The 18650-nt window shown below is 37.9% G+C and overlaps 1 protein-coding gene across 3 annotated transcripts in view; it reads left to right on the top strand.

Moving 5' to 3' along the window:
• The window catches only part of FNIP2 (folliculin interacting protein 2), a gene marked incomplete at its 5' end in the record, with an annotated part of 49761 nt that extends 32023 nt beyond the window's left edge, over positions 1-17738 (top strand). For all 3 annotated transcript variants that reach the window (XM_083860971.1, XM_083860972.1, XM_083860970.1), the window contains 8 exons: positions 523-611; positions 1468-1614; positions 1750-1919; positions 5100-6417; positions 7189-7345; positions 9064-9264; positions 12501-12616; positions 13818-17738. In XM_083860971.1, the coding sequence (XP_083717097.1) occupies positions 523-611; positions 1468-1614; positions 1750-1919; positions 5100-6417; positions 7189-7345; positions 9064-9264; positions 12501-12616; positions 13818-13896 (2277 nt within the window). In that variant the 3' untranslated portion in view covers positions 13897-17738. The remainder of the gene's footprint in view (positions 1-522; positions 612-1467; positions 1615-1749; positions 1920-5099; positions 6418-7188; positions 7346-9063; positions 9265-12500; positions 12617-13817) is intronic.
• Between the last annotated feature and the right edge of the window lie 912 nt (positions 17739-18650).

Below are 18650 nucleotides of genomic sequence, written 5' to 3'. Positions count from 1 at the left end.
TGAAGTATTCTAGAATCTGATAGATGAAGAGTGGGAGAAGGTGCGTGGTTTCAAGCTTGCCTCCCTCCTTACACATGCAGTCTTGAGCTTGAGCCCAGTGTAGGAACTCGGCATTTGCTGAAAGAAGTGCAGTTTCTTTTCTAGACAGAATTAGAATGGAGAGTCTTATGCTATGGGTGTTTTTTCTTTCCTTCTTGCTGTATTTCACTTTGAGGTTTTTTTGACTCCCTGGAGACTGTGGAAATGATGGTACTCTATCCTTTCATGCAGTGTCTAAAAGGGAGGCACGACATATTTGTTGTTGTCTTCTTACTCTCAAAAATGTTTCTTCTGTCCCCTTGTGCAGTATTTTAGGGATTGGTCTCCTATGAGGTGGAGGGAGGTTGGCATTTGTTGCTGTTCAGAGTGGCTGTAGAGGACTGGGGATAGATCTTAGCTATTTTGACATGTTAATGAAGTTTAAAAAGATGAAGAATGTGAATCCTTTAAGCAGCTGTTTTGTGTCTTTAACTCTTAATCAAGGCCATGATCTCATGTAGAAAAATAGCAGAATCCAGCCAGAGAGTGCAGGTTTATATCAGCCGTGTCATGGATGCCCTGGGAGAATTCAGGTGAGTTGATGGAATTCTGAATTACAAGGAGACCACTTTTCATGCCCCATGAAAGATATTTGTCACTTTGTTATAAGCAATTTAATGTAAGGTCTTGTATTTTAGACAGTCTTGAAGTTAGCGTGAATGCATCTTCTGCATTGGGTAAATGTTTTCAGAAAACTTTAGCAAAACCAGCTCAGCCGTTTTCCAAATGAGAATGAAAGTAGTTCTGTTGTGCTCACATGTTCCTGGGATTGTCAGTTAAAGTGTAAACATCTCATCAAGAGCTGGCTTCTGCTGATGCCTGTACAGTCAGGTGGATTGATGTACTCAGGCAGATAGATGTGTCTACTCCTAGCCATAGATGCTGAACAATGTAATTGGCAAGAAAGTTACAGTCAAAAGCTCTCTTTTCTGTACTTGAGAAAGGATGGGATGGTCAAAGGCTAAGGTCAGCCCAGAAGAGAGAGAAGGCTTTAATGGAATGGAGTTTATGTAACATCTGGAATGTAGAATTGAATCTGTGCAATGAATGGAATGGGTTCTTCTTCCCCTCAAACTTATTTCTGAATGGCTTCTTTGAATGACATTCTCATGGGAATGCAAAGAAGGGAAGCCAAACATGTAATTCACATGAAGACACTGAGTTACTGATAATATGAATTAAACAGACTAGTGTTCTGGACACTAGTAATTACTGGAGGAGTAAAAACTCTTCCAGTTTGTTTAGTATCTTGGATTTTACAAAAAAAAAAAAAAAACAAAAAACAAATTAAAATCTGGACAACAGAAGAGGAAAGGGGTTACTTATATTTATTTGCAGAATTTAAACATGCATGTTAACACCTACTTTTTGGGCCTTTTCTTTGAGCAGAGTTACCATCTGGAACCTATATTCTGTTCCAAGGATTGCAGAGCCTGTGTGGCTTAATATGATGTCCAGCACCCTGGAAAAGAATCAACTATGCCAGCGTTTTCTTAAAGAATTTACATTTCTGATAGAACAGATCAACAAGAATCAGTAAGCTTCCCCCACTCTCTTTTTCTTAAGAAAAAGCTTGTGTGCTTCCCAGTGCATGTGAATATGTTGAATCACTTAATGGGTGTTCTTTTGCTGGTGTTACTTTGGACATGTTTTTTTAACTTTTTCTCCTAGGTTCTTTGCTGCTTTGTTGACCGCAGTGCTGACATATCACCTGGCTTGGGTCCCAACAGTGATGCCAGTTGACCATCCTCCCATCAAGGCCTTCTCTGAGAAGCGCACATCCCAGTCTGTGAACATGCTGGCAAAATCCCACCCATATAACCCTCTCTGGGCACAGCTGGGTCAGTATGGTTTGGAAAGCTTCAGGTTTTTCTGTAACAAGCACCTCTTTGCATCCACTCCTTTTAGATAAGGGCTACTTGTGATCCAGGTCACATTTCCTGTTACCAATGGGTGTCTTTTGCCTCATTAATCAGAGCATTTGGAGGCCTCTTTGCATATCCTGCTTTTTATTCTTGTTCTCATTGACATCCTCTCTTACACTGTCTGGGGGACTCGTTATAGAGGTATTAAGATGGTGCAAATGCTATGAATGGTCTGACCAGTTTGGGAAAGAACAAGATGAAATAGACTGGATTGATAGCAGCCTTGGAGGCCCTTTGTAGTTGAAATTGGCTACCTCTCTTTGTCCGTTTCTCACATAGCTAGGATAGAGAGCAGGGCAATAGATTAGAATTCTGCAACTGGTAGTACCTCCATTCACTTACTGTTATATGAATGGGCTTGGGGCAAGATCTTTTTTCTGTGTCTCAGGCTGGTCTCTGACAAATATTTTATAGTTTGTAAATTATCTTGATACAAGGGACTAGATAACTGATGTCAAATGAGTAGGTGAATGAAAGCTGAGAAAGTAATCCTGTCAGTGGTAAATACTTGACAATTCCTCCTTCTTGGCAGCAGATGAAAATCTGACATCAGACTGCCCTTCACTTTAGCTGATATACTATATTGCCATGTAAAATAACACAAGTGCATACTGGGCCAATGATGTGATTTACTCTGTGCTGCTGCTGTTTCTTCCTAATTGTCTCAGGCTTCTTATTCTCAGTAGCCTCTATGAAAGATTTGTTACTTTACCAATATAGTCGTAGTTGAATTGTTTCCTGGTTTAAGATGTCTTCTAAACATTGTGCAGAGGTTAGACTGAAGGGGAAATTAAAGAGTGTTCATGGTCTTGAGGACAAAGCCAGGCCTGGAGTTACAAAAACCAGCTGGACTGGAGGCGTAAGCTCAGTAGTAGCTCTTGTGGTCGCTCCCAGAAGTCACCACTAGTGACTAATCAAGTCTCTCTTTTTGTCTTGCCAAGTTCTCAGAGCCTGAACTCAAAATGCTCTCTGATTCTGTTTCATTCTTATAAAGCCCAAAAATCTGTTACTGTTGTGGGTGCGAAGACTGATCGTGGAAAGTGAGATGTTGCCCTCTGCTGGCCCTTTTCTTTAGGAAGAGGGAGGAAAAACAAAATCAATGGAAATGACAGGTTTTTGATGTACCTGTCTTTCCACCTTCAGACCTGTATTTTCATTACATGTTACATATCAACTGGAATTACATACTGATACAATTGTAAGTCCTTCTGTCATAAGAACATACTGTCTCTTAAACATCAGCTTCAATTTAATGGTACTAACAAGTATTAGTATATTTTGAAGATCATGATTTTGACTTGTTGTACTGTCTTATTAGTATTTATATAGAAGCCAGTTGTGCAAATGAACATGAAGCCTGAATCTGATTTCCATAGCAGCTATGCTCAACTCAAAAATAAAACAATATATTCCAATTTCATTTCCAAATTGCTTCTCCTTGTGGCCTACCAGCCTTTGAGATTAATTGAGGAGTCTGAAGCCCACTTTTGGCTCCTCAGCAAAGAATTTGCTGGCTTGTTAAGCTCTGGGGTTGGTTGCAAGGGTGTCCCTAACTGAGGGAAGATGGCACCACTGATGCCACCACCCAGGAGCCTCTCCAGTGCATCACTGACATCATGGGAAGTGGCAGATCTTAGCAAGGGAGACAGTAAGAGAGCCATGGAATTACTGTCTCATTGATCCTTGTTTTGTAGGAATGGAGTTGGGAGCCTATTCCTTTTATGTTTTGTATAATGAGAAAGAGGCTGGACATAAATGTGCTCTTTGGGATTTTTATTTTTTTTTGCTTCATTAGTGTCAAAACCAGAGGCTCCCTCACCCTCAGAAGAAACCTTTCTGAAGCCCTGTTTAACTCTTAATATAGTGTTGCTTCTTGAGGTCCAGTACAAAATCCTGATGGCAGGCTTTGCCCAGAACAGAATTTGAGCAGCCCAGAGGAAGGATTAGCACCTGAAAGCAGTCTGGTAGATTAGCAGGTAACTGATCAAGCCTCAGGGTATAGAAGCCTGCTTTCCACACTTCAGGTAGCTGAAGAAAATTGAGCTTTTAAGGGCTGTCTCCCATGTGCTGGTGAGATCAGCCAGCTGGATAGTTTGGTTAAGCAAAGACAATTTAGTGAGTGTTCTCTCTTGGATGTCATGTGAAGACAAGTGGTTTAACTCATCCTAGGAATAGATACTTCTTGAATTAGCTGATCTTTGACCAATAGGGCATATGAACATTTCCTTACTCATGTTTCCCTTCCCTTATGCTTACTTGTCCTAGACAGAGTAGGAATCATGTTATAAGCAGATGGAAGATAATTGCCACTGTCCCAAAGAAATATGTTGAAAGTAGGATATGTATGACTTTAGTTCTGTTAAAAAAGCAGTTCTTCAAGATAAGTAGCAAATAAGTCATTCTTGGGAGGGACTCAGATGATGATGTAGTAGTGCCTACATTTCATATTGCAGTTGTATTTTGATTTTTTACTTCTCTACTGCCCCCTGCCAAAGTTAAATGCTCATGTGAGTGAGGTTGGCTCCCACATACACGGCATGTGCCTTGCTCAGTAGGGTAGTTACATGTCTCTTTTTTCTGACCCTCATTTATTAGGCTAATATCTTAGTCCTGAAAAATGTAATTAAGATTTTTGACTGTGCAAAAATGCCTGTGTTTAACAGAAAGGTCACTGCACTAAAACAGAAAAACTTTGTGAAAGAAAATTAGTAGAGAAATAGAAAATAGTATAGCTGGCTTCAGAGTTTTGCTAGATCTACATTCTTCTTTGCCCCCTCTTGTATCAGTTTCCAGGTGATAATGTCTTGTAAGCAAGCGTTGTGTAAATTAAATCTTAATTGGCTCTTAACAGAAAGAAAATGAGTAATAGCGGCTGATTCCTCACAAAATCCCTTCTGGACAAAAGCCAGGTGTAAGAGGCATTCAGGGATTTCCTTTGTTTTTCTTTGTTTAAGACTTGTATGAATTTACTGTGAAAGAAATCAACTGTCTAATTGTGTCCATAGTAAATACTATTTCAAAATGTGTTGAATTTGAACAGTGTAGGTTATATTACCATGCAGCATAAACCTGTGAAATGTTTGCTTTCCTGCACAGGTGATCTCTACGGTGCCATAGGCTCTCCAGTTAGATTGACTCGGACTGTTATTGTTGGGAAGCGCAAGGAGCTGGTGCAGCGCTTGCTCTACGTTCTAACTTACTTCATCCGGTGCTCTGAGCTGCAGGAAAACCACCTGACCTGGAGTGAGAAGGCTGGGGAAGGAGAGCAGGTGCTAAATGGAAGCAAAATCACAACTGCACTAGAAAAAGGAGAGGTAGAGGAATCTGATTATGTGGTTGTCACTGTTAAAAATGAACCTGCTCTTGTGCCTCCAATCCTACCTCCAAAGAATGATGGAAGTAAGAACAACAGTACTGCAGAGTGGGTGCGTGAACCAGAAAGCACTCAGGCTGTCCCAGTCTCTTCAAAAGAAAAGAGGGAAGCAATAGGAAAGGCCAGTCAGACCTCTGAAACATCTGTTGACTGTTTAAGTAGCAGTTTCTGTAAAGGAGCAGCTGGTGGTAGAAAAAGAGCTGTCACTGATACAGGAATTGTATCCTACCACTCTGAAGAATCATCTAAATTAGAGGATATAATGGATGTCAAGAAGAACAAGAACCAGAATGAGAGAAAAGTGGAAAAGCAGTTTTCTAGTAGGTCATCTGCCCTGCCTTGTCCTGAAAGGTCTGGCCACAGGAGTTCACACTTAGAGAAAGTCACTTTTCAGATTGGAAGTTCAGCATCACCAGAGTCAGACTTAGAGACTCATAGAAGGGAAATGGAAGAAAATCTGAAGGCATTAATTAAAAATCCAGAGGTGATCCATTGTGCCTCAAGTTCCACAAATCTGACTGTGGATGCTTCTCAGAATCAAGAAGACAGTTGTGAAGCTGCCTTTATACCCATCAGTAAACATAATGTTTGTTATGCACAAATCCCACTGTGTGAGGAAAAGGAAAGTATACTTAATCAACACATGGAAGGTAAAGGAACTGAAATGAATTTAATTAACTCAGTATCTAGTGAGCTGGTTTTGCCCACGGATAACATAGAAACTGTAAAATTGCCTAACATGAAAGAAAATAGAACTTTATGCTCTGGCAATCTGGAGAACTATTCTTCTGACTGTGTAGAAACAGATTCTGCTGTCAAACAGGATTGCCCTAAAGCAGGTGCTAAAGATGTCCCCTATGGGGATTCTGGAAGGAAAACCTCTTTCAGAGTTGAAGGAGACATTCCAAGGAACGAGAGTTCAGACAGTGCTCTTGGAGCTAGTGATGAAGAGGGTGATTGTTGTATCCCTGATGAAGTGCATCATGATAACATCAGCAAACGACTTGAAGAATTTGCAGAAGTGGAACTTCCTCTGCCAAGGTATAGAAGTCTGATTAATTTAGAACTAAATGGGGTCAAAAGCTGTAGTTACTTTACAGTTATTTAAAGTTTCAAGTCTGAAGTCTTCTGAGTTCTTGACTAAGTTCTTTGCAAATAAATCAGTAATGTGGTTGGAATTCTTGTAACCAGATTTGGCAGAAAGAAAACAGAGCAGGTTTAATAAACTTTTATGACAAAGGTACACTTCAAATGCCTAACCAAAGGTGATCAAACTTTTTATGTAAACTGACTGAAACATTTAATGTAGACGTGTAGATAAAATGTATGAGAACTAGCAAGACTGCTTAAAAAGCTGTTTAGATTTGACGTAATTGTTAAGTCAAATACAGATTTGGAATAAACATGGCCATGCTATTTGAAAATTTTTGAGCATTACGGGTGCACATGGAATTTGATGATGCTTAAGGTCAGTTTCTAGACTTACCTTAAGCATGAGAATTGAAGCAAACTCAAATTTAGCAAAATTGTAATCTGCAGAACATGAAGCTTATACATCCCACAAACTCCAGTGAATATAAATTTGCTTGTTTACGAGAGTGAAGAAATCAATACATTGTTAAATTTCAGCTTTTAAAATTCTTATTTCAAAGAGCACCAGTGGATATTTATTGGATGAGCATTTATGTATATTAGGAGTACAACTGTTGATTAATATTTACAGTAGAAGTAGGCATGATTCTGCATTCATGCAAAATCTGGAGGCAGTTTGTCAAGCAAGAGTCTTACCTTCATTGTATTTTTGTATTTCAGGTCAAACACCATCAGCAGTCAATGTGTGAAAAACTTTGGAAGATCACTTCTGGGTGGTTACTGTCATACATATATACCTGATCTAGTGTTACACGGAATAAATAATGATGAAAAACTCAAGCAGTGTCTACTAGCAGATCTACTTCATGCAATGCATGTGAGTTAAATACTGAGTCAGAGTAGGAGTTGTGATATTACTGAAATCTACAGAAGCAGGTTATTTCAGTAGGTTAATTATTTTTACTTACCTGTTCTGAACAGCCACACCTGCCATGTCTTTTTTGTAAGATCTAAGTGTGTAATTCACTATATGCAAAGCCTATTCATGCAAGGAATCATGTGCTTTCCTTTATTACTTTTAAGGCTTTTCTTCAAAGATTAATACAAGGAAGATTGCTTCCAACTTCAAGTTACAAACAAGGAAGAAAACCCTTGAGCTGCTTCTTTTTTACATCATAATGGCAGACAAAATTACGTGTATTTCAGAAAAATTACATGCAAGTTGAAACATCTTATTTTGCCACTTAGTGGCATGTGTTGCAGGTCAGGTAAAGACTTGTTGAAGCCTGTACTGCTACTAGTCTGTAGCAGAAATGACTGACTACAGAAGGTAATTGTATATAGATAAGAACTTTGCTGTGTTCTTTCTCTACTGTAAGTACTCCTAAATTATAAAATTTATAACTAACCTTTCACTGGAATAACTCAGTATGCAATTTAAAATGCTTATCTAGTAATTGTCAGCAGCTTCTCTCTGTAGCAATTAAAAATCATCCTGCTGGCATGACTACATGTACTACCCAGAGCAGTGATGTGTGTGTCTGTATATTCTTTAAGCAACATCAGATTGGTCTAGTGTGATGCTGGCTCTTCTTTGGTGGATGACAAGTGGACCATGGCAGCTCTTGCTGCCAGGAGAGGCAGTGCTCTCCTAGGGTGTATAGCAAGAGCATTGCAGCAGGTTAAGGGAGGTGATCCTGCTGCTCTACCCAGCCCTGGTGAGGCACATCTGGAATGCTGTGTGCAGTCCTGGGCTCCACAGGTCAGGAAGGATGAGGAGCTACTGAAGAGAGTCTAGTGGAGAGCCCCAAAGATCATTAGGGATCTGGAACATCTTGCTTCTCAGAGGAGACTAGACTGAGAAGAGATCTCATTGATGCATATAAATATTCTAAAGACAAGTGTCTAGAGAGTGGTGCTCAGCAACAGGACAAGGAGCAGTGACCATAAACTAAAACAAAAGAAATTCCACCTCAGCTTCTGAGGAAGAATTTCTTTATGTTGAGGGTGGCAGAGCACTGGAACCATCTGCCTAGGGAGGTTGTGGAATCTCCCTCTCTAGGGACATTCAGAACCTGTCAGTACTTGTTCCTGTGTCACCTGCTCTAGGGGACACTACCTTGGCAAAGGGTTGGACTAGAGGATCTCCAGAGGTCCCCTCCAACCATAGCTATTCTGTTATACCCTGCCTGATTGTGCATAGTAAAATCCCTCTCATATCTCTGAAACATTGAATGTACTTTCACCATCACTGGATCACTGTAATTATTACGCTCTTCATTTTGAAAGAAACTAATCTCTTCAGTGTAGGGGGAATACTTGAAGAAAAATAAAATCGAGTAGTGACTTTCAGGCACTAATGAAAATCAAATGTCTGGATCAAATTGACAGATCCAGTGCTGCTGAATGTAAATCTTGTCCCTGAAGTTGGTACTCCTTGTCATTTTTTGAGATGCCTTTGGTTCCCTGATGGACAAAAACATGCATTGAATCTTTCTTACTTGCTTACATCAGTGTGAATAAAAGTAGAACCTCAAACTGAACGGTGGAAATGTAGATGAAAGTATCACATAATTGTATTCTTTTCTGTTGCAGCATCCAGTGCTAGATGAGCCCATAGCAGAAGCTGTCTGCATTATTGCAGACACAGATAAATGGAATGTACAAGTAGCTACAAGCCAGAGAAAGATGATGGACAGTGTGAAGTTAGGAAAGGATGTTCTGGTTTCAAGTCAAGTATCCAGTCTGTTGCAGTCTATTTTACAGCTTTACAAACTCAACGTCCCAGCTGACTTTGTAAGTATTTCTTTATTGAAGGCCAAAGCTAATGGAATTGTTTAGCTCAGATAGCAAACATAGAGTTCTGTAAACTGTGTTGCAATATCAATGAACTAATGCCTGATATAATGCAGAGCTGTTACAACATATTGTAAAGAATCCATGCTACAGTCCAGTAATGGATACTGGTTTGCCTATAATTTATGTTAAACAGACCAAATTAAAGTTAACAACTCCAAAATACATATGCCAGAACTTAAGTTGTTTAGGCAATTTTAGCATGGTCCTCATGTGTTTGTGCTTAGGACGCTTATATTTGTTTTTTATATTTTTCTGTGTAAGTTCCATACTTCTTTACTCTGAAAGTTGTTGAAGTATCTATCTACCAAATCCCAGTTCTGGCAAACAACTTTCTCTTCTTGGGGTTTCTATTCAACCCCATGCAGTGGATGCCTCTTCTCTCTCCCCTCCAATTGTGCCTCTGTTTGTTTACTTGACCCTTCCATTTTATATATATTTTAGCAAGTGCTGTCTTGGGTAGCTTTGCTAATGGCTCCATAGGATTGATGAGATGAGACACCTGGGAATGGGAGGGTTGCAGCAGGGAATGTTAGTTTGTCATGTTGTGTATTTCCTATCCCACAGCATCCTTTCCTGTCCTCATTTGTAGTGGAGTTCATCAGGGCAAATCAGTAAGACTGGTTTTGCTGATTACAGCAAAATTACCCACAAGTCTGACTGCAATAACTGTAATTCAATTTTTAGTGTGTGGTTGTTGGTGAGGGGAGATGGACTGTTTTTTCAGTAGTCACCCCTTTTCTAATCAACAGAATTGATTTGTCCTTCAGCAGATAGCCTTGAGAAATTCTGTAGGAATCCTGTGCAATGACTGTGCCAGCAGATGAAGAGAAAGATGGAGCTAAACACTAACAGCTTTAAATAGTATTGGTTGGCATTGTTTGTGGTTAAATTGGTGGTATTAATTACACGAAGTTTCTTCAAGTCAAGCATTAGCAAAATATATGGGTACATTTTTGAGTGTTTTCTCTGGATTCTTCTGGGCATTGAAAAATATGCAACTGTAGTTGAAATTGTATCCTAACACTATCACAGTCACACCTTAAATCCTGCCATTTTTAAACTGAGTACTTGATTTTGCAACTGAAGTGTTCTTTCCAGCGTTACCTTAGGATTTGTATATGCAGTTTCTGTATGGTTTATGTGGTTTGGGAGGTGTCTGGAGGCAGAATGATTTTCAGGGGGTTTTATTTCCTTTTTCTTACAAAAAGGAAGTGTGGAGTAATGGTGCTAGTAGTTGGTAAGTCTTCATGATTGGTGTTAGTGACACTTTGATCCTTCTGTCAGGGGATTTTGCAATCTGCTAAAACAACATCAGTGCATGGAAAAGCTAAGTGTTCCTAAACTCTAGAAGTGTTACATTTTCGTAGTAGTATTTCTGTTGATTTAAATTTGGATAGAAATGTAAGTATTGATGTACTCATATCAATGCCAAGCTTGTGGGGAGAAATGTCTTTTGATTCTTTGCTGGTATTCAGAAGGAATAGATCATATGATGTAAACAACCCTTCTTTTAAAATAATGTGGGATTCTTGCTTGCTCCTTCATAACTCTTAAAAAAAAAATATCCATAATCCTTAACACAAATACTGGACTTGAAACAGATTGAACTGCTACTTTGTGATGCAGCTGCATGCCCCCCTAAATGAGCCACTGAGAAAGTGCTCATAGGCTTTTTATGTGAGGGTTACCTGTCATGGAAAAGATAAAGAGTGCTTGCTTCCCTTTTGGCCAGAATCAGAGGTGTTACGATTAAAATGACTTGAGTGAAAATTTGCTTGAAGCAAATTGATCAAACTGTTGTCAAAAACCTTCTTCTTTTCCTCCATTGGAGGCAGTGATTTTATTACCATGTAGCACATTTTTAAAAATGCCTCTTTATTTTCCATTATTAAGACTCAATATTAGCTCATTGAAAAAATAATTAAACATCTTCATCTTGCTCCAGATGATCAGAAAAATACATATTAGGCTACCTACAAGCATGAGTCTTTTTTTTTCTCATTAGATTTTTAATTAACGAAACTGGTCTCACCAGGTCTCACTTGTAATACTTAGGGTTTTCAGTCAACTCCAGTACATGGAATGATGGCCTGAAGCTATTTGCTGCTACTGTTTTTAATTGCTGTCTGTGCCTGCTGGATGATTATATATTTGATAATGTGAGGTTCTGCATGTGCTTCCTGTTTTCATCTCCTGATTTCTGAGAGCTGAACTAATTGAACTTTTTTGAAGTGGTCATCTCTGCGAAAAGAAGGAATATGTCAAGTTTTAATGTACCTTTGCCCTAGAACAAAATACCTGATAAGACTTCCTACCTACTCAGCTTGTGAAGACACGCTGTCTGCTGACCTTCTCTTGCCAGAATAACTAACCCCTTTCTCTCTTTGAAGCCAAGGTTCATCTCCTTTCTTGTAGCTGGTATATGAGAAATTTCCATGAATCACATTTAAAAATAATATGCATTTCTAGCATTCCACTGCTGGAAGAAAAGTGGAATCATTAAACTGATGTTTCAACTTGAACTATTACCTTTTGGCAATCAGCATCAAATATTTAAACAATTTTAAACTAGAGTTACTTAGGAAGTATGAAAACAAATGCCTAAAATGGATTTGTGACTTAGTTGCTACAGAAAAGCAGTCAGCAAAAGAGCTATAGTTCTATGATAAATAAGGTAGTGGTGTCTTCCACTTCTTGAGTCTTTGTTTCTTGAATGGCACTAGAGCCTTAGAGCTAGAATGATAATTTTAGAAACTGTTGTCTAAACCAAGTCTTTCAGAAAAATAGTACTGGCTTATAACAAAGACATCTTGATCCAAGAATTCTGCCTTAATTCTTAATAAGATATATTGAGTAGTTTTGAACCTCATTAAAACTGTTTAAGTTGGCAGGAATACAGTGGCTTGAGTAGAAAGAGGTGCAGTTTGTGCAACAAACTTGCTGCCCAAGACAGCTGGAACGCCCCAGTTCTTTGTGGAGTTTCCTCTTTGTAGGGTAGTGTAACTTCTTAATGTTTATAGCACTATTGTAATAAATCCAATTCTTCTTCTAGATTTTGGAGTGGAGGCTTAGTTTATCTTCTAAGATAGAAGGTAAAGCGATGTGCTTACATTTCTGTAATATTTGCGTGCGGTTGTAAAAATTGTTCTGATGTTTTTGGTCTGTGTTTACAGTGTGTAATGCATCTTGAGGATAGACTGCAAGAGATGTATCTCAAAAGCAAAATGCTTTCAGAATATCTGCGAGGACATACAAGAGTGCATGTAAAAGAACTAGGAATTGTTTTGGGGTGAGTATTGCAGGTATCAGTCTTAAGCAATGACAGAAGCTGGGCCAATTATTTTTCCTTTTCATCTGAGTGTTGACAGCTTGTTGTCATGAGGATTTACTTCGTATTTGACACTCCTCTTTCATGTGCCTAATAAGTTGCAAAAATGGGTTCTACTGAGCTATCTCAAAATCAGGAAATTTATACAGCAACAACAAAATTCTCGTTATTTTAAAATCTTTAGAATTAAGAAAGTTTGGATTTTGGTCATTAGGAAGTTATCCATGCACTGTCTCTTCTGTTGTGATCTCCTTAATGGAAACTTCATCCCAACAAATACTTCAGAATTTTTGGAATGAAAAGGATCTATTTGTATCTCGAGGGACAAGAGGGTCTCAAAAATAAACAGGTGCCCTGTTCAGCAGCTGTCTTCTAATTATAGTACTTAATGGCATATAACTTTTAGAGATCTGCCTGCTGACAGCAGAAAAGGGGGAAGAAGTAAATACACTTTCTCAAGATAAGTTTTTTAGCACTTTTGATTAAATATAATTTATCTTTTTCCAGGCTGTTCAAAATTTCATGCTCAGAAATGTAGCTGTAAATAGTGGAACCCTAAAATAAACAATTTTTCTCCATGTATGTGTGTGTGTATGCATTAAATATATATAAATAGGTACATACATCCTGGCCTCTGAGCAGCTTCACATTTGGAAATTGTTGGAAACTGACCATTGCACTTGAGAGATGTTCCCTGAACTCTTATTGCATAATAATTAATAATTTCAGCTTTTGGTCATTTTTGGTAAGAAAATGCTCCTATGTAGTGGACTGAGTTTTATATTCAAAACCTGAAATGCATAATCTTCTATAAGCTGGGCTTATTGGTGTCTACTCACTTGTAAGACTACAAGTTAAGGCTTATAGTTTAGCAAATAAATAAAAGATCTTTTATTTAAACCACAAGAGATTATTTAGCACAGAATGTAATACTGCTATCTTTTGATTTAAGTGCTAGCATACTTCTTGGTTTTCAGCATTATTTACCTACCTTTACTGGTATTATATGATTATTGACAGTAAATAATAATTAAACAATGAGCTTAGTAATAGCAAGACACTTCCAGTTTCTTTAAAGTGGATGAAAAGTATCATCTTGTATTTCTCTTGCCAAAATGACTGTATATTATTTTAAACTCTGTCTCTTTTTTTTAATTTCTAGGATTGAATCCAATGACTTGCCTTTGTTGGCTGCTATAGCAAGTACTCATTCCCCATATGTTGCTCAAATACTCTTATAAATTAAATTCTCAGGATAGTCATTCCCTTAAAGTCCAATTGTGAAAATGGGAATGTTGAATGAAGAACAGAGGTGCCAAACAATGGTAAAGGGGAGCACTGATGAAAGCAGGTGATGACTGTACATTCTACCATCTTCCGATTCTGATTTCAACCGGAAGTTTTATCGGAGGACTTCAGTTTACATAACACAAAAGGCATTCAGGTTTTTCTTACAATCTCACTTCTGACTTAAAACAAGAGACTGCATCCTTGCATTTTATTTTTATTCAAAGGACAAAAGTTAACACTACGTGGCAGACTGTGTGCTGCCATCCAAAACGCTGCTCAAAACCATGAAGTACCAGTTAAAAGAACAAGTGGGTTAGAATGGATTTCGTGATCCTATGCTTGTGAGTGTGATGTGGTGTATGTTTCTTTGCTGGGGAGGAGGAGGAGCTGTAAACTCTGTATATAGCATTCCTATACAAAAGTGTATTAGGTGGGACATGATTTTCTTGCAGAGCATACGTGTGATTTTGTACAGTAGAAGTGATGGGCTCAGAACAAGGAACCTGGATTCAGCAGCCAAATGTCATGTGGGAATGGACGTGTGCATGAGGTTGATGTGACTTTTTCCTTTAAGGACAAGAGGTTGAGAGCTGTGGCTGCTTCTGTGTTAATGAGGAGCATTCAAATGAGCCCATGGCTACAAGTGGAATGGAATGGACTTCCAAGAGAGATTTTGTGGGAAAGCCTTATGGAACTTCTGCTACAAGTTTACATTTGTTGCTGATGCAACTTCAGTAACTGTTGATTTGCTGTATGACTGTGGTCCTGGGAACTAAACTTGTCTTGGTGTCATCAAATATTGCTATCTCCAAGGAGTATGAATTTGAAAAACTTCTGAATGATGCCAGTGCTGTGAGCACGTGTCCGTGTGCACATACACCAAACAATTGGCACAAACTGAAGACAATCATATTGGGGAAATACAAGACAACAAACAACCCCCACCAAAACCTTAGTCAAAAGTATTACTTTTTTCCAGCTACGAGTTGTTGCTCTGAGTAGGAATAAAAGAGGAACATTGTGCGAAGTAAAATGAAATTTAGGGGGCGAACCCCAATATTTGATATTACTCTGAATGTTTGCAATTACCCTTTTTGATTCTACAGAAATCTTGAACTATCATCCAGGTGCCTTTCTTTATTAGGTTAACTACTCTGACACCAGAAACTACTTCTCCACTAGTTGATACTGGCCTTTGGTGTTTCTAGAAAGCAAAATAAAATTTTGTACTTCACTGTTTTCACATGGTTGATTAAAATGAATGTAAAAAATACTTCTTTTTGCATAAAGCACTGTTAAGCTGGATATGAACTATGGACCAGACTGAGGAGAGTACAAAGGATCAAAACATTCTTAAATGGAAAACTCAATGTTGGACTGTTCTGTTGTGAGCTGCTGTGAATACAGTGTCTGTAAGTGTCATCTTGCAAGCAAATTTCTGGCAACACAATTGCTTGAAAATAGTGAATTCTAATAAGAAACTCCTGGTCACCAGTTGTGAGTTCTCCTTGTTGGTGGTTACAGATTTTTAACACTGAAGGGACACACTTTTATTAAAAGTGTTTTTATTTCCTACTACCTTGATGTTTGGACTTTTCTACAGTAAACTTTCAATGATTTGAAATAATGAAATGTGCTTATTGTGAATTGTTTAAATGTGATGGGGGTCTTGATTAACCTTGTGTTGCTTTTTGAGGGAAATAGGTAGACTGGCCTACTGTGAAATGAGGTTGTTTCCACATGGAGGGATACTTAATATTCTGATAAAACACTGCTAAAGCTGTTTTGTCTATGCTGGTTTTCTGACCTGACATTCCAAATGTTTCTTTTATTGCATTTTCATACTTCTCTCTAGTATTCTGCCTGAACAGGCTAAAATCTTTCTATGGTTCAGGTGTTTTTCCTCCTGCTTTATAGCTAAACAAACTTTTCATATCTTTGGTCTGTGAATCCTATCTGCTGGAAAGTAAATTTACCTCTACATATGGCTTGTAGCAGATACCACTTTCTATTTCACAAGGTTAAAACAAAGTAAGAACCATAGGGGAAGTCACTATTCCTAAACTACCCTCTTGATGGAGAATGTGTGTGTGCATGTGTAAGACTATGAAACTGCTTCTGAGTGTATATAGAAATCCTCACGTACTTTCTCTATTTCATGTCACTCTTAAATAGTAGCTCAGATCATTAAAAGTCAATCCAGTTCTTTTAAAGTGGGGTTTTTATCTGAACAGACTCTGACAGTTCTTCAAATAAATATATCCTAACATTAAGATGTGCTTTTGTTATCACAGAGTTTACTAAAGTGGACAGAGATCTGCAGACATTCAGTGATTTCAAGATTAATACCATAATCAATAATAGAGCTGATTTTACTACATCAACTGTTTAAAAAAAAAAAAAAATCTGCCTTTGGGTAAGACATCAGTTAACTTTGTGGTGGCATGTGAGCCGGTGGTCAAAAGCACTTGTATTTTCTTCAGCCCAGGCTAAAACTTTATAGTTCTTGCTGCTTTCTCTAACATTTTGCTGCTCTTCAGAAGTTACACATTGAACTATTTTATTTTCACAGTTTTAGTCTTGGGGGAAAGAAAATTCAAAATGAAAGCTCTTTTTTACCTTTAAAAGGCTTTAAACTAATGAAAGCTAATTGCATATTTCCCCCTCCACCAAATGTACTACCTCAGTTGACAGGATTCCACTTTCTAGGGCTTTTTTTTTGACTCAAAGTCTTTAACTTGTTTTTGGTAGCATCTTGATGTTTATGTAAATTTGGTGTGGCATGACAGGGCAGTAAGTATTTACAGATGTGGTTTTTAGACATTTTTAGGGCATGTTTCTGGTTTTATTTTAATAGGATGAAAAGTGATATGAATGTACAGCTGTGTTGAAAATTGATAATGTAGCTTAATTTTCAAATATTCCAAAGTTGTTTTTATCAGTATTATGTAGGTTTTTTTGTCAATTTAAATACATACTTTCTTGGTTAGGTGGGAATGCACAGTCTTTCCAAAATCCCACATAAATGCAGTTTACACACTGAAATTTAAAGAATGTATACTGTTTTCAGGCAAGACTAAACACAGGGGAGGAATGAACTGCTAAATTGTAGAATTTAGTTGAAATTCATTCTTCACCCCAAACAATACCAAGATTTAAACAATTTAAGTAGGTACTCTCTGAACTAATCTATACAACTTTCTTTTGCCCCCAAAAAACTAATAGACACTGATCCTGTAATTCACATTTCTGATGGCATCTTCCAGAATTATAGATGGGTTTTCCCCACTCCATATTATAAACATCTTTACTTGTAAAGTCAAAACCTCTTTTCAGATGCATCAACACTTGTATATAAGGTTTAGGCAAAATAAGGACCCAAAAAAACCCAAGACCGAACTACTGAATAGTTTTTTTTTTTTTTTTTTTTTTTTTTTTTTTTTTTTTTTTTTTTTTTTTTTTTTTTTTCTTGGTGGGGGGGAGGGGGTTGAGGTCAAATGAGGTAATTTGACATACATGGCAATTTTCCATAGTAGAAAAATGTGTGTTGCTATTGCATGTTTGGAGAACATAGGCTTTTTTAGGAATGACTGAATACCAATGTCAAACTACATGTTTTTTCTTATAGTTGTTTATGTACACTATCATTTTGGTCAGTTTCTTTGCGGCATTTGGTGCAATAAACTTTCTGAAATCAAAGTGATATTTGGTATCTTCCTTTTTAAAGCTTCTAAAATAGCTGTTATTGTTGTAGCTGAGGTCTAACAGCACTATTAGATAACCCATTAGCAAAGTAAGTAACTGTTACAAGAAGTGTCTAACAGGAAGGCTGCACAAAATTTGGGACTTGGTTGAACACTATTGTCATCCTGGGAAGCTTTACCCCAGTTACATGCAAACAAGAGCTCTTAGAGTGTAAAAAATATGGGCACAAAATAGTGGAAAATGAAGACAGTGACTGCTGGAGTAGGTGGTGCAAAGGTTACACACACCTGTGTGTCTGGTACTTAGTTCCTTCCATAAGTATTTGAGCTACCTGAAAAATGTGTTGCTATTAGATTATAAATCCAGTTTCTGAAATTGCTCAGCTGAACAGGAGTGACCCCTTATGTCTACTAGATTATGAAATGGTTAGTGCATTTGATCTGATTTAGTTTCAAATAAAGAGGTTTTTGATTTCTCTCAGATCTTCCATGACCTTTCTATTTAGTATTCTGAAGCTTACTGAAAATCCATATTTAGAAATAAAAACAGAAATGAGATGATCAACTGTATTTGTGCTTCTTTGAGGAGGGCTGAGTTAATCTGATTTGTAGGATCTGAGCATTTCTTACTTATAGATTGAAATGTTTGCTTGTTGGTCAGGCTAACAAAGGTTGGAAGACAAAAAACCCAGGGACTTTGATGCCGAAGACTTGATATTAATGAGAAAACTCAGTTACCTGTCTGTTCTTTCCTCCTATTGTACCCTCTGCAAGCTGCTTGTTCTGTGCCTTGCTGTTGTGCACTGAGTCCCTTATAGTCAGGTGAAGTGTGTTTGCAAAATAAAAAAAAAAAGCTGCTGGGTTAAAATGTTTCATTTGGCTCAAAGGAGCAAGGGAAGAGATGGGACTCCTCAGCTGGGAACAGAAAAAGAGTGAAACTGCTCCAGTCCCTGACCTTTGATACTTGTGAACCATTGGACTGTCTTGGTGATTTGTGCAGT

Source organism: Zosterops lateralis (genome assembly GCF_965231275.1).
Source record: "Zosterops lateralis genome assembly, chromosome: 5".
In the NCBI taxonomy this organism is placed as follows: Eukaryota; Metazoa; Chordata; class Aves; order Passeriformes; family Zosteropidae; genus Zosterops; species Zosterops lateralis.
The sequence above is the reverse complement of the archived record's forward strand: the minus strand, read 5'-3'. Positions and strand labels throughout refer to the sequence as shown.